Source organism: Notolepis coatsorum (genome assembly GCF_963971535.1).
Source record: "Notolepis coatsorum genome assembly, chromosome: 15".
Classification (NCBI taxonomy): Eukaryota; Metazoa; Chordata; class Actinopteri; order Aulopiformes; family Paralepididae; genus Notolepis; species Notolepis coatsorum.
In genome coordinates this window covers 90,056,992-90,074,070 of record NC_140179.1, presented here as the reverse complement: position 1 = coordinate 90,074,070, position 17,079 = coordinate 90,056,992, and the positions used below count along the sequence as shown (strand labels likewise).

At 43.5% G+C, this 17,079-nt stretch overlaps 1 protein-coding gene across 1 annotated transcript in view; it reads left to right on the top strand.

The window, feature by feature from the left end:
* brd1a (bromodomain containing 1a) overlaps positions 1–17,079 on the top strand; it is a 52,530-nt gene that overhangs the window by 13,711 nt on the left and 21,740 nt on the right. The window contains 5 exon segments of the mRNA XM_084330121.1: positions 1,184–1,312; positions 6,795–7,107; positions 8,814–9,194; positions 10,979–11,677; positions 14,462–14,594. Of these exon segments, the coding sequence (XP_084186247.1) occupies positions 1,184–1,312; positions 6,795–7,107; positions 8,814–9,194; positions 10,979–11,677; positions 14,462–14,594 (1,655 nt within the window).

The window sequence follows — 17,079 nt, the reverse complement described above, 5'->3', positions numbered from 1 at the left end:
TAGTATATGTGTACTTATGCACGCTATAGAAGTGGGCTGAAATATCGATTCTCTCATTTCCACACACACACACATATGGGACATGCTGATATCTCTGTGAAAAAAGCTCTGATTATCCCAAGACTGGTAAAATATATTCCTTACCTCAGATCAGATGTTATCCAAAAAGATTATTCCAATTCCTGATCGCCATTCCAAATATCGATCGCGTTTATTGATTCAGCGTTGGGTGCTGGAAATACATAATCCACGCTGTTCTGATGGTCGGCGATCACAATGGCTTCAGTTGGCTTGACGGAAAAGTAAAATGAGGAAACTGGCCCCCCCCCATCATCAGTCTAAACTAATGGGGTGCAGTACCACAGGGAGAGACGATAGGGGGCGGTATCTTCCCAATTGAGCTCAGAGAGACTCTGCAACACTAGCGTGAGGCTCGATTGATGAAATATGAATTCAAATCGCCAATAAAAAGAAATACGACAAACAAACGCTATATAGCGTTGCCGGCACTCAACTGGCGGCATGAACTAACGACAACGCGTTGCTGGCACTCAAAGTGTTAACAATACTCAGTGCACCCATTCTGTCAGCTACATCAAAGAAACTCACCATACTCTTTCATGTTTTTAGGTGTCTGGTTAGGGCTAAGCTACTCCCCCGACCCCACATGGTTTTCAGAGGAATGTTTGAGGTGTTCATATTAGGGATGCACCGATCCGACTTTTTCAGTCCCGATACCGATACCTGGGCTTTGGGTATCGGCCGATACCGAGTACCTATCCGAGATGCCCATTGTTCAATTCATAAACTGTATGCCTCACTGTGTGGAAGAGACTGGGATCATTCTTTTGTGCAAGGCAACAGCTTGACTTAAAACATTACTTTCCTAACTTAGTGAAACAAAATGTAACAAATTAACAAATAGATATAAATTCAAATATATAATTAATTAGTATTTTATTTTTTTTATTGTCTCCGATACCCGATCTAGCTATTTTAGTCATATCGTGGCCGATATCCGATATCAATATCGGATCGGTGCATCAAACAGTTCAGACTACTGTTGCAGTGTTTGCTAATAACAATGACTGACAGGGAATCGGATCTTGTCCGAAACCGTGTCTCCTCCTGGCAAATGGACTGTTGTCCACTGATGACCTTCCCCTTGGTCTGGTTGCTGTAGATGAAACTGCAGGAGACCCTGCTGGAGATGCAGCTGACTCCCTTCAGTATCCTGCTCAGGACCCTCCTGGACCAGCTCCAGGAGAAAGACCAGGCCAAGATATTTTCCCAACCTGTCGACGTCAAAGAGGTCAGTTTTAAAACCGCAAGCCTAAAACCTTTGATTTTGTCTTTTTATAGGCTATGTTGACAATTAGAAAACATTTTATTACACCAGCCTTTAATGCATCTTCTGAAGAAATGTTGCATTTAGTAATATTACTAATGAGAAAGCCTCATCCTTTTAATGTACCTTCTGAAGAAATGTTGCATTTAGTAATATTACTAATGAGAAAGCCTCATCCTTTTAATGTACCTTCTGAAGAAATGTTGCATTTAGTAATATTACTAATGAGAAAGCCTCATCCTTTTAATGTACCTTCTGAAGAAATGTTGCATTTAGTAATATTACTAATAAGCCTCATCCGTTTAATGTACCTTCTGAAGAAATGTTGCATTTAGTAATATTACTAATAAGAAAGCCTCATCATTTTAATGTACCGTAATTTTCTCACTATAAGCCGCACCTGAGTATAAGCAGCAGCTAAATTGAACGATGTGTACATATATAAGCCGCACTGGACTATAAGCCGCAGGTGTTTTAATGTTTAATTACCATATGTAAGGTTTCGTGCACAGAGGGGATTGTCGGGAAAGAGATGGCTGTTTGAGGAAGCTCCCATTTGTTCAAGCTGCTGCAAACGCCTGCGAACACCAGCAACTAGGACTAGACTTCTCGTTTGTAGTCTTCCCACCAGCATTGGGACACAATACTGTCGGACAAATAACAAGAATTAACTCATTTACAAGTTGTATTAAGTTTAGGGAACAGATAAATAACATTTCAATGCAGTCAAAAAAGCAATATTTCGATTTTTTCCATTTTCGGGTTTGGTCACGTGAGTCACATATAAGCCGCACCGTTATATAAGCCGCAGGGTCGAAAAATGGGGAAAAAAGCCGCGCTTATAGTCCGAAAATTACGGCACCTTCTGAAGAAATGTTGCATTTAGTAATATTACTAATAACTTAAGAAAGCCTCATCCTTTTAATGTACCTTCTGAAGAAATGTTGCATTTGGTAATATTACTAATAAGAAAGCCTCATCCTTTTAATGTACCTTCTGAAGAAATGTTGCATTTAGTAATATTACTAATAAGAAAGCCTCATCCTTTTAATGTACCTTCTGAAGAAATGTTGCATTTGGTAATATTACTAATAAGAAAGTGACAACAGTGTGTGGGGTGTCGTTTGTATTTCTCAAAGTGTCTCTTTGTCACATGTCCTTTGTACTTGTCATAGCCTGCCTTGTCTGTCAGAGACTATTAGTCAGGCCCGCAGGAGACCGCGATGACCCGTGTCACTTTACCATGTACAAGAGGAACGAGTACAAAACCGTCCAGACCCGCGGTGCAACTAACGCTCTCCCCACCTTGCGTCCGTTGGTATTCAAAGAATCTATTCATCCCTCTGGTGTGTTGTGTGCAAGGTGCTCCCCCGCTTTGCAAGCATGTAGCGCTAGACGAAAGAGCAGCCTCACTGACCCTGTTGAGAGGCAGCTAATGCTAGCTGTGTAATAGGCAGTTAGCTGTTGGCAGTGTTTACTGTTTACCCTACCACAGGCATTAGTCACTAATCTGAATTCTAATCTTGAATTCTTGGCCCCCCATGGCACTCCAGAGTACTGCCACCGTGGGCTACATGGTTCTAGTAGGGCCGTTTTGAACGCATGTGCACGTCATGTCGGTGCGTAGAACCACAGGGTAGTTCCGCCTATATCTGCATTTCCCAAAATCCTTTCGTTTTTAATCAACAACTAACCATTGTTAACTTTAACTAATTTGACCTACTATTGTCCTATTTATTCATACTATACTGTTATGTTTTTGATTGTACGACTGCTCTTGTTTTACTGTTTAATTTGAAATTATCTGTAATCTATGATGTCATCATGTACCCTCGGTGTTGGTGACAGGTATAGACAACATGGGTTGTTATGGTTAAGCCATTCACAAAGGGGTCACGTGGTGTAGTAGTAGTAGTAAAAACCCGCCGGTGAGGGGGTGAACGGGGAAGTCATATTTTGCTTGCCGCACGCTACACAATGATAAATCAAGCTGTGATTCATTTTATTTTGATACTAGTATATGAACTGTTTTAACTTCAATAAACTAACCAAACGCAGTATCCTCGAGCAGTGATTTCATGACGAGCAGCGCGTCTGTCGGGTATCATTATTTCCCTGATTTAGTCTCTCGTGACTACATAAATGTTTGGACAGTCGCCATACCCTCGGCGTCATTTAAAGTGAGGCTCCCCCTCAAATAAAGAACAAATCACCTCGATGAGCATTATCCTGCTTTCACTTGCAACACACTCGCAGTCTCAAAGCCCCACTAGTGCTCGTGCTGCTCCTTACAACAGAACCACAGGTTCACCGACTACACAAACAAACTGGCGTGATATCTGCCGGAGCAATCTGACATTCTTGCCGGACACTGACGGGCAGCGCCTACATGTAGTCGTGAGTCTGGACAGTTTTGTTTTTGCTTTTCTATTAATCGTGTACAGTTGTGTAGTAGGTATTCTATTGGAAACAAGCCGAAGCCTTTTACCTACAATATATACACAAAAGTCGTCGTTGCTATCGTTTATCTATCTCAATATGTTTGATTGAAAATGTTCCATTTTTCCAATCATCTGAAAGTTTAACTCATTCAAATGACTTCCATTTCAGAGACATTTCACATTGACAAGGTTGTACTGTAGTGGAGTGTCATTCCCGCTCTGGCACTGAAGGGGTTAACCGCAAAACGAGTTGTTGACATGTTTAGCGATGCCAGCGGAAACCGTAGGCAGCAGCTGAGTCAGTGTGTCCAGGCCTGTCCACCGTATGTCCAGGCCTGTCCACCGTCCCACTCAGCTGAGTTTGTCCAGGCCTGTCCACCGTCCCACTCAGCTGAGTTTGTCCAGGCCTGTCCACCGTCCCACTCAGCTGAGTTTGTCCAGGCCTGTCCACCGTCCCACTATGTACCTTTCACACTTTTATTATGACATGAGACAATGTCAAAATGCAGGGGTGGACACATTCAGGGACGACTACAGCTTGTAACATGCATTTCTTATCAAATCAGATATTAGAGCAAGATGTTAGAGGCTTTTCTTTTTTTTTACCAGTCCATGACACTTGTTTAAAAGTGAGTTGATCGTACATTACTCTGGATGATGTTTCTATACTCTCTATGATGGTGTGGGTGAGTAATACTATGACTTCCTGGTCTGTGGAATGTGAAACCCGAGAGGGGAGGGGAAGGGATGAGCGGGGAGGGGAGGGGTGGGGAGGGTAGGGCAGGGCAGGGTTCACCAACCGACTGTGACGTCCGTAAATAGTGGCGGTGTGATCTTTCACCAGGCCCGGCTAGCTCAGTCGGTAGAGCATGAGACTCTTAATCTCAGGGTCGTGGGTTCGAGCCCCACGTTGGGCGCAGACTTTTTGGATCCTGGATAACATCAAATTCCCTGTGGATTCTCATTGTTTTTGAAAAACGGATCAAGTGTTTAGTAGTTGTAGATTAGATTAGATTCTTGTGTATGGTCATCATACAGCACAAGTACAGTACAAGAAAAATAAATTGCCATCTAACCAGAGTGCAAATGTAACAGTAAAGTGCAATAACAACATACAATGTACAAGTGATTATACTGGAATATGTATAAATGAATACTACTGAGTAATAATACTAATCTGATGTATGTACAGTGTTACAGTATTATGTACCGTGATACAGGTATAAATATACTATGCTAGTAAGCCATACTGGCCAGTCGTATAACTAGTAAGAGTATGTATGGGATATATATAGATATAATATATACAGGTATGTGAACAAGGATATATGTAGATATATCCAACACTTAAATATATATACAGTATAATATAATTATTGCACATGGCTATCATACAGCTATGTAAATAGTAATTTATGGGACTATGATTACAGTGCAAGGCAGTTGATAGGTATAGATTGATAGTCAAATGTGGAACCTAAGACCATGGTTCACAAGTTGTCCCTAAGCAGCGGGGTGTGTGCCCTCTGATTTCAGGCCCGGCTAGCTCAGTCGGTAGAGCATGAGACTCTTAATCTCAGGGTCGTGGGTTCGAGCCCCACGTTGGGCGCAGACTTTTGACAGGTTGAGAGAGTCTGGAGAGCTGTTGTCAGTTGATCTGAGGACAAACAACGCACTTATTCAATTTGAACAAACAACCGTCTGAACACAAAAGGCACTTATCTAAAGGAGTATCTTAATCAAAGTCTGAAATGGAAAATAATGTGAAAATAAATGTTGAATTGAATCGTGAAAGTCAAACGGTCAAATCATGGAATTGGAGAATCACCACAACAACATAAGGTTGTATGGCTCGAAATAAGCGTGTTATTTAGGGCGTTCGTTTTCATTTTAACATCTATTTTACTCTATTTCTCTTAAAAATTTATTTTCTTTTTATCTATGAATGTTTAAAGGTGTTAAACTTGTAGGATTACTTTTATTTTGGGATGTCCGATATTATCGCCCTACCGATATTATCGGCCGATATTGGCATAAAAATGTGATATCGGAAAATATCGGTATCAATTTAAAAAAAAAATGTTTGCATTTATTTAACCTTTATTTACCCAGGCAAGCAAGTAAAAACAAATTATTATTTTATTTATTGTCAAAGTATGCATAATGTTGTGTTAATTACACGACAAGAGATATGTAATGTTAATTACCTGCAATTATTCCGTTTTTGGGGGGGGGAACCCTGCATATATCGGTATCGGTTGATATCGGTTGATATTGGTATCGGAAATTAAGAGTTGGACAATATCGGTATATCGGTATCGGTAAAAAAGCCAATATCGAGCATCCTTACTTTTATTATTTATTAATGTTGTAATTTGTTAATAACGTTATTTATTTAGAAACAAGGGGGGCGGGGATCTTTACAAATCAATGCTGATGGTTTCGGAAGCGTGATTTTTTTTCATAGCCGCAGTTTGCGAAAACGCTCTCTGATTGGCTAGCCTGCGTACAGCGAAGACTCTCTCTGATTGGTTTAGCTCCGAAGGGCTCTGGGATAGAAATGTCCGCCTTGTACATATATATTCTCTGCTTCGAAGTGGTTATGCTTTGGCCCTCTTTCGAAGTGGGTTATGCTTAGAGTTTGGAATCAGGGCTGGTGGTTCATTGCCCTGCTCTAAAGATAAACTCTAAGCATAACCCACTTCGAAAGAGGGCCAAAGCATAACCACTTCGAAGCAGGGAATATGTATGTACAAGGCGGAAGAGCCCTTCGGAGCTAAACCTATCAGAGAGGGTCTTCGCTGTACGCGAGCTAGCCAATCAGAGAGCGTCTTCGCAAACTGCGGCTATGAAAAAAAATCACGCGTCTTGGAACAGTGTAGCCTTCAACTCAGTGGGAGCATTTTGAAAAACCGAAAGTGGATTTTGGATTTGTAGAACCGCAACACCACACCGCCGCTAACACATAGTATCACACCGTATCCTCTCCACCCCACCCCCCGTAGGTGCCAGACTACCTGGGCCACGTCAAGCACCCGATGGACTTCTCCTGCATGAGGAAGCGCATCGACGCCCAGGGCTACGGCTCCCTGGAGCAGTTTGAGGACGACTTCAACCTCATCGTCGCCAACTGCATGAAGTACAACTCCAAGGACACGTACTTCCACCGCGCCGCCGTGCGCCTCCGGGACCAGGGTGGCGTCCTGCTCAGGAAGACGCGGCGTGAGGTGGAGTGTATCGGCTTCGACAAAGACAGCGGCATGCACCTGGCCGAGCCGCCCGCCACCGCCGCCCCGACGCCGTTCTCATGGGAGGAAGGTAAGAGGCCAGGAACGTAGACCAAGTCCAGTTTGGACATAATAATAATAATAATAATAATAATAATAATAATAATAATAAATCAAATTTCTATAGCGCCTTTCAGGAAACCCAAGGTCGCTTCACAATCAAGAGGGCTAGGGAAAGGGGGCAATAGGGGAAAGGGGGGGGGGGTGAGGGCAGGTAAGGGATAATGAACCTGATCTAATCTAAACTAACTAATGGGGAAAAGCCTTGGTGAACAGGTGTGTTTTTAGAGCAGTTTTGAAGGTGTCCAGGGTTGGGTGGGGCGTTGCGGATTTCAGGGGGGAGAGAGTTCCAGAGGGTAGGGGACGCCACGCTGAAGGCTCTGTCACCGAAAGTCTGCAACCTGGTGCGAGAGATGGAGAGGAGACCCAGGTCAGAGGATCGTAGGTTCCGGGATGGAGTGTGTTGGTGGACGAGATCAGACCGGTATCGGGGGGCGAGGGCATGGAGGGATTTGTAGGTGAGGAGCAGGAGTTTGAAGGATATCCGGAACTTGATGGGAGCCGGTGGATGAGGATGATGTGCTGCCAGGGCTTGGTGTGAGTGAGAACCCTGGCAGCTGAGTTCTGTACATACTGGAGCCTGTCCATAGGCACAGCCATAAGGCAAGCGGTGAAATCACATGTATTGTAAAAACCTCACATGGCTTATTACTGACATCACCGGCAACTATTGGAGACAGGCCGCGTGAGTTTCATAAAGTGGCTGATTCTCTCTCTGATCGGGCTACTTAGATTGACGTCAAAATAACTGTTGTAAAATAGCCAATTTCATTTATACACACGTGTAACGCAAGTTGTTTTGTTTACGAAGGGGAAAACCCTCCTCTTTGAAGGCATTCCTATTTGATTTGATCAGACCACATATTATGAAAAAGCACCACCTGTGGTATTGTGGTATCTCTTCAATTATACTATGAATATACCCATGGATCCATAGACAATGAATAATAATAATATCCATGGATCCATAGACAATGAATAATATCCATGGATCCATAGACAATGAATAATATCCATGGATCCATAGACGATGAAGAATATCCATGGATCCATAGACGAGATGGTCTAGATACACACCCAGGGGAATGTTCTGAGTATATGGTACATGTTCTGTTTCAGAACTGAGAACACAACCATAGCATAAAGGTTTTGATGTGTGTATCAAAACCCAAACAAACATTCTGCACTTTCACTAAATCAGTCTCCCATTCATGGAGACTGAAACAGCCCAGACTTTATACCCTGATGACAAGTTTGAGTCTTAACTCACTTCTCTGGTCTCTGACTTTGGGAGAGAGAGTAGCTTGCGTTCACAAATCTATCGATTGAACTTTCCTCGGCCGTGGGGGATAACTGAAGACTCCTGTAGACTTTTGTATATTTTTACTGTATATTTCTTACTGTATATTTTATACTAGAATATATATATTATATGTAAAATACGAAATGTGAATCCCGGTCCGTACTCTATTATTATTATCTTATTCTTAGGCCCATTATATTCTTATTCTTAGGCTATTTGTTTTGTTATTCTTATTCGTGACTTTGTTCTGTCTAAATGTTTACTGTGAGCGATTTGTAGTGTAAAATTTCCCTCTGGATGATTAAAGTATTTCTATTCTATTGTATTCTATAACGTTTAGTCATGGTTAACTTGGTTTCATCTCTGTTCTGCAGTGGACCGCCTGCTGGCGCCGGGTAACCGGGAGCGCCTGCCCCTGGACCGGCAGCTGCAGCAGCTCCTGGAGAAGCTGGACCTGACGGGGGCCATGAAGTCCAGCCCCTCGCGCAGCAAGCGCCTCAAGCTGCTGAAGAAGACCATCAACGACGTGCGCAGCGAGATGAGTCTGAAGAGGGTGCTGCCCTCCCACCACCACCACCACCACCACCATCACCACCATCATCATCACCACCACCACCACCCCTCCTCGTCCTCCTGCGGCACCACCACCACCACCACCTGCTCCTCGAGCCACACCAACTGTTCCCGCCCCCCGGAGTTGGGGAAATCTGACGAGGACACAGTGAGAACCAACGGGCTGAGCCTAGACGACGAGGGTACGTATGGAATTTGAAACCAAACTATCTGAAAATATGACTGTTACTCATTGCTATGTTGATGGTAGAATGGTTGGTACTGATTGATTGTTTTTGCCCAACCCTCATGGGTTTATAAGACGCCAACAATACTGTTGCAGTGTTCCATTACTATTACATACCATTTCATTACATAAATTCAGATTACAGCTCGGTCTTAAACAAAGTATTCTGCCTTCTCTCCCAAGCTTGGCAAATATAATCTGCTGCTGCAAAAAAAATGTACCTCATTCTCAATTTCGCCTACACACCAAACAAAGTCTGTCCTCCTCTGGGGTGGCATTAAACCTGCGGTCTCTAGGGCTAGTGGTGATGCCCCTGAACCTGTGCACATAAGGGATCTTTGTCTTCTGTTTAAAGTATACTTCACATAGTTCAAGTTTCAAGTTTAAGGTTCTGCACTGTAACTATTCTTTATGAGACGGTACATTTGTCATTTTTGTTTATATACCAAAACTAGCATGGAATGTGGATCGCCTGTATTCCACTCACAAGCAGCTGGTAGTTGGCACTGCACATGTTCGAGAGACTCAAGGCATGTGTTTGGTGTCAGGCAGGGATTCCCCAGCTCCCACCATAACCCCAATTTAGTCACACTGAGCCAACAAGTCACATGTTGTGCCGACTCCGTTCCCAGTTTGTCTGAGGCGTGCAAGTCTACTGTAGGCTGCCACCATGTGTAGAAGTCCTGTTGTTGTTTTTTTACATTTAGGGGAATCTATTTGTTAACCTCTTAAGCCCAATCGGTACCGGGTCGAGATTTATTCACGTCACGAATAGATCAATATATGAATATACAGAGATGTTGTGTTTCTTTTTCAGATGTAGCCAAGAGTAAAGACCCTAACCCTGTCAAAACAGCAGTCAAAGTGTATATTTTCAGTGCTACATTTGTTTAGCAACGATTTTAACTAAGTGTTATTAGCGAAATATGAGTTTATAAACATCTCAGTGCATTGCATCTGAAACCGATTGTTGTTCATTTGCTTAGATTGTTTGTAAACTTGATCTCAAGAAGGTGCTGAATGAGCTCAGTGGAAATTTTTGGTTCAATGTTACCATGGTCTTATTCACGTTCATAATTATGTATATTTCATCTATTATACACTCTCAGACCCATCCACTCTTTAAAGACCGTCTACTTAAATTGAAGCTAACCCCATGTTTTTATCACTGTTAGCAAGTGTAAACCTAGCAGCCCTCAACCAGCTAAACAAGCTACTATAGCTAATATAGCTAACATTAGTGAACTTAAGTTCAGCCATTTAGTCTCTTTACTTGTTATTTCAAAAGTGTTGTTTTATCATAAATTATGCACAAAATAAGTCATTATATTGGCCATCGGTATGGGGTGGGACCGTGGGAATCACCAGAGCCCCCATGATACTAGTCACGATATTGAGATATTGCGATGTATTACTTTTTTCCAACTGCAAATGATGTCTCCAACTGAAAACTTTGTTAACATCTGCAATAAAAATATGTATACATCATCTGTTTTTATCTAATAAGATAACGTTTTCAGTCGTTCACCTCATTCCAATCATTCCAAGGCAGTAAAATTATTATATATTATATATATATATATTATATATATATACCCTGGCCATGAAAATCCTGTATTGGTCGACTACTATTTCTTTTTCAAATCTTTCAATAGAACCAACCTCACTTTCTGCTGGTCATAGCTACAAAAACAAACGACAACAATATTTTCTCCTTTTTTTTGTCTCCGTCCTCCACAGGAGACACGTCCCTACCTCCCAAACTGGAGCCCTCGGACTCCATCCCGCCTCTCATCCACTCAGACGGAGACGCGGAGCCTCCCACCCTCAGGCCCGTGGACTCGCCCCGCGACTGCAGCAGCAGCAGCAGGCAGGTCAAGCTCGACGAGGAGAACCCAGACCCCCTCTCCTCCTTCTCCCGGCGCCTCAACGGCCACCACCCTCGCTGCTGCTCCTCCTCCCAGGATCCCTCGCCGGAGGGCGACGTGAGTGTGGTGGCCACGTCGACGCTCCTCGCCCGACCGGCCGGCGCCGTCGGCCGCCGCACCGCCGTGCTTTTCCGCAAGTCGAAGAGCGCCAAGACCCACAAGCCCCGGGAGGACAGCGACGCGGCAGGGGGAGGAGGCGCGGCAGGGGGAGGAGGCGCGGCAGGGGGAGGCGGCGCGGCAGGGGGAGGTGCGGCAGGGGGAGGCGGCGGGAAAGGCACAGAGGAGAAGGAGGACGACGACACTCAGATGGGTGCCAAGACCTTCCTCTCTGTGGTCATACCCAGGCTGGAGACGCTGCTCCATAGCAGGAAGAGGAGGCACAGCCGAAGTGGGGGAGGAGGAGGGGACAGTGAGGGAGAAGGAGAGAGAGAGGAGGAGGAGGATGAGGAGGAGGACGATGACGATGAAGAGGAGGACCTGGGGGAGTCCCCGGTCAAACGGCTTGATACAGGTATAAAGTGCACACACACACGCACGCACGCAGGCTCACATATATTGGAAGTGGTAACCCGTAAGCTCCTCATTTGTGTTTGTTTTGGCGACATCTATTGGTGATAAGCAGTCATTGCTGTTGCAGTTTTGCACTGTATTGACTTGCTTTCCATCTTGGAAATTCATTGTACCTACTGAGATAGTCTTCTATTCATTCCAAACAAACTGCTCTTGCTGCAGGTGATGTAAAACACATCACGTCCTGTGTCCTGCCAGACGCCATGTTTAGAATAACCAAGAACAGCAAATGTAAAAGCATTCATGAACTGGTTATACTTTACTTTACGTTTACTTTTATGGAAATATTAGAGATTATTACTTTAATAAGAGCTTGGTATAGATATCAGTCTTTTCATAGGACTCTCCCTTAACTCTCTCTCTTAAGTCTAGAAGTGATGAATCACCATCAACAAAAAGCCAATCATCTCCTACAATCCCGCTTCTACATTGAGTCATTTGGTTTCCTATTGGATATCTTGTGTTTATTCATTGCAGTATCTTTCTTTGTAAATACTCCAGAATTCAGTGTAATTGTAGCCGTCATGTTGAGTGTTCAGTAAACCCTGAGGAGTCTGAATGTATCATTATTGACTCGAGGCAGCCCGATCTCGCTTACAATTACGTAAATAAAGTGCTAATCGACCACAGGAAAAGAAGGTACATAATGTACGTTATGTTATAGCCATAAGTAATATATTTACATATTGTATCGAAAATGTAACGAAATGTAAATGCAGTACAAAAAAGTACATGTATTACATTATATATATATTTTTTATTATTGAACAAAGACGGACATAATACGTAGGGCTAAGAAAGAGCTAGAAAATAGCTAAAATAGAGCTAAAAGTGGAGAAAAAATTATAATAAAAAGAGTCTATTCAGGTTGTTAATTACAGTCCACGAATCAGATCCTCTAGTCCACGGTAAGGCTGAGCCCGAACCCTGTTTTTAGGGTTCGAACGTTCGCCAGGGTTTATGAACGAACGTTCGAACGTTCGTTTTTTGTAAATTTTTTAATAAAATTTTTTTGTATTACTTTTTTTTTTATATATAATTTTTTTTTTTTATTATAGATCCTACGGAGGGCGGCATTGCATAATCTATTGGTGAAAAAACATGTTGTTTACAGTGGTGGCTGTTCATGTAAACATGTAATTAAACAAAGCACTCAGAAGAAAATAAACAAGCTACTGAGTACTGCATAAAGTTCCTACCTATGATAAACAATAGCCCTTGCACACCGCAGTCACGTAAGGGGCTAGATAAACAAATGCATTCGTTTTGTGGCATTTTAACGTTATATAGTTAGTGTTACACGTTCAATAACAGGTATTCACTCTTGGTTGACGGGAAGGAGAGAGGCGCGCGCCTCGGTTCCTTCCACCGTCTACCACTGAACGGGGGACGGCAGAGAGACAGAGAGACACCGGCGCGGGGGTCCAGCCGGGCTCCCAACACGCCTGCCACCTCGGCCAGAGTTGTTTCCAACGCAACCACCTCCCGCCATGAAGCTCGTGCTCCGTGGCCGAAAAAGGCTGGTTCACCTATGGAAAGTTGTTACGACTTTTACTTCCTCGGCGGGGAGCTAACGCTACGTTAATGCTTCTCTCAAGCAGATCAATGGCGGCATTGCCGGAAGTAAAAAAAATAATAAACGCTTGCCGATTGGTGGTAACAGCAGAGGCGGGTGCAAGCGGTGTGACGTAATTGGCAGAATTGCCTGTCATTCAATCAAAATTGTTCTATTGCATTGGTTGAGACTAGAGCTCTGGTTGAGTATCCAGCAACAGCCCGGCAGAGACCATACTGGATACTGGTTGAGCCGAGCGACTCGGGGGACGCGCCGCTTCACATCGCCTCACCGTCGTTGCGCCTGCTTTATTTTTTTTCACCGAACGTTCGAACCCATTAATTAAAGTCCGAATGTCAGCTTAACGAACGAACGTTCGAACGTTCGAACGTTCGGGCTCAGCCTTAGTCCACGGCAGTTAGCCCGTCCTGGCCCTGCCTGGTTGTGGAGCCTGATTGCAGCCGGCACAAAGCACTGTCCGAAGTGGTATGTCGGGGGGCCGGGGGGGATCAGTCTGTGGCTAAACACACTCCGCATTGCGGTCAGCTCATCATGGAGGGGGTGGCAGGGGTTCTCAAGGATAGCGTACAGCTTCCTCCTTGTCCTCCCCTCTGCCACCACCTCCAGACTGTCCAGGTCCGCTCCCCCACCACAGAGCTCTTTCCTAACCAGTTTGTTTATTTTGTCTGTGACCACCATCGTCTTCGAATCTGGAAGGAGTGAAACGATCGTTGGTTGTTTGTTTCCCAGTCGTTTGTCGGGTTTGGGCATCGTTTGGATTTGAACGATTCCGGTTCCCATTCCGATTCTCCATTTCGATTCCTGTTCTAAACGATTCTCGATTCCGATTCTTTGAGGTGCGGGTCAAAACAGGTCACAGCTTATTTCGCAGGATATATATAATATTTATTTGGAAAAATCTTATTTTTTTTTCATACTATTCACATTGTCAGTTGACTTGATACAGTTTAATTTGGTTGCTGTACTGTAACTAGGGTATTAATTAACAAAGTAAAAAAAAAATTAAAATAAATGAATCGAAATGCAAATATGTTACTTCCGGTTCCAGAACCGGAAGTTGGGAACCGGTTCCTATTAGAACCGGTTCTCGGTGCCCAACCCTAGTCATTTGACTCCTGCTGTTATTTGTGTGTGTCGTCGTCGTCTCAGGTCTGTCCAACGGCTTCCTGGAGGAGGAGGTGGAGAAGGAGCTGGAGGCCAGCAGACCCCTAGTGGAGCCCCGGAGACGCTGCGCCTCCGAGTCCTCGCTCTCCTCCGGCTGCAGCCTCCCCGGCAGCACCAGGTATCCACCTCTGTTTCACTTAGGTCGCTTTCACACAGGGGCTGTTTGGTCCGGACTATCGGACCAGAATTCGATAGTCCGGTTTTTCGGGTTTGTGTGAATGCGCGTCGAACTCGGTCCGCGGACCAAACACACGAACTCTGGTCCGCCCAAAAACATAGGTCTCGGTTCGCTTCATCGGACCAAACGCGGACCAAATATAGGAAGTGCTTATTATTATTACCACTGCGCGCGGCATTCACTGCAAAACAAGCACACTGCATCTATCTATCTATCTATCTATCTATCTATCTATCTATCTATCTATCTATCTATCTATCTATCTATCTATATATCTAACTGTGCATCTTGGGTAGAAGGAAGAAAAAACGCGGCTTATTATTATTATTATTATTATTATTATTACAGAGGCGCGCGGCATTCACTGCAAAACAAGCACACTGTACACATATGGGCAGAAGACCAAATAAAACAGCTACTTGTGGGCACTCATAAAAACAACGCTGTGTACAAGTTGTTTAGCGAGATGATGGTGGTAATGGGCTTCAATAGAACAATGGATCAATGCCATGTCAAAATAAAAAACTCTGCCTCCGCTGATCTGGAGTCAGACAGGGCTGGCCATATCTATGGGGCTCGCAGTCCACAAACACAGACACACACACACACGCGCGCGCGCACACACGGGCTCGCAGCCACAAACACACATTTCCACTCTCTATTGTCCAATAGACGAGCGCCATTTTCGACCGCGTGACATTGTTCCGAAAGTTTTGGTGTGCCTGACAAATTGCTGTGTGAATGCAGACGAACCAAATGAAGAATGCAACAATGTTGCAACTTCACCACCAGAACCGCACCGAGTCCACCAAAACTATATGTGAAAGCACCCTTAGTTCGCCCGCCCGCCCGCCCGGGGGAAGATCTGCCGCTGAGCACAATATGTCAAATACACTGTCCCCTGACGTGTTGTTCGAGGACCATACCAGTCTTTTCCACACGTGGGTTCCAAGTCATTCTTGCCTCGGTACAAAAATCAAGGCACCCTTCTTTTTTTTCATAATCTTTTAATGTCTTTTTAAACGTTGTTGTAGTTGTTTTCTGCAGATTCGCCACTGCCCAGCTTCCAGTGTATCTGAAAATGTGTCTTAAACTACACCACGTGAACTAAAGAAAGTCACTAACTGAAATGCCATGTTGACATCTTACGTGTCACTTGTTTTCTGAAAGGTTTTGCCATTGTGATGTAATACAGTATCTGAGGAAGAATTCCTCTTCTTCCTTGTTAGACACTATTAACCCTTTCACTGCCACGCTACAGAAGGTTAACCCTTTACTATCACACTGACGGTTAACTGTCGGTAGTGTGATAGTAAAGGGTTAACCTCTGTAGTGTGGCAGTGAACGGGTTAACCTGCTGTTGTCGGTAGTGTGATAGTAAAGGGTTAACCTTCTGTATTGTCGCAGTGAAAGGGTTAACCGTTTGGTAGTGCGGCAGTGAAAGGGTTAAGACACAATAGAGAAATGTTTCAGGGGGGGGTCAGGAAAATAAATCTTCACCTCAGATGTTAGCATAGCATTTTAGTCACATGTGGTGACTCTTCAGTTTATGTGGTGTTTAAGACACATTTTATTCACATGTGGTTACTTTCTTCAGTTTATGTGGTGTTTAACACATTGATTGCCAGCCATGCGGAGCGCTAAAAGCCTCCGTATGCCAGCGTCCACTTCAATGATAGAGCTCTCATATTTGCAAACGCATAAACTATGTCTTAAATTATGGTCTTATGTGTCTAATCTGGCCGTCGCTTATCAATGACTTGTTTGCAGTCAACATTGTCGAAACGGATTGTTTTTTAATCGGTTCATTTCCGTTTTATACCATTTTGAAAAACGCTAGTTTTTTTTAAAGTTTCAGGAAAATATAAAGATTCTGTGATAATCGCCCTTTACTGGAATATTTTGGAATACACAAAAAACTTGGTCATTTTTCGGCCTATTTATGAATAGTTTTCAAATAAACGCTAGATTATCGATAGTATATGTGTACTTATGCACGCTATAGAAACAAGCTGAAAAATCGATTCTCTCATTTCCTGATCGCACACACACACACACACAACCACACACACACATATGGGACACGTTGATATCTCTGTGAAAAAAGTTCTGATTATCCTAAGACTGGTCAAATAGATTCCTTACCTCAGATCAGATGTTCTCCAAAAAGATTATTCCAATTCTTGATCGCCATTCCAAATATCGATCGCGTTTATTGATCCAACGACGCTGGGTACTGGAAATATGTATTCCACGCTGTTTTGGGGCTCTGCAATGAATTTTTTTTTTTTTTTTTATTATTATTATTTTTTAAACACACATATAAACAAACATGACAACACACGATAAGATACACAAGCATTAATACACAGTGTATATCCAACGAAATTACCATTTATACCAATGTCTTATACAGGATATACCC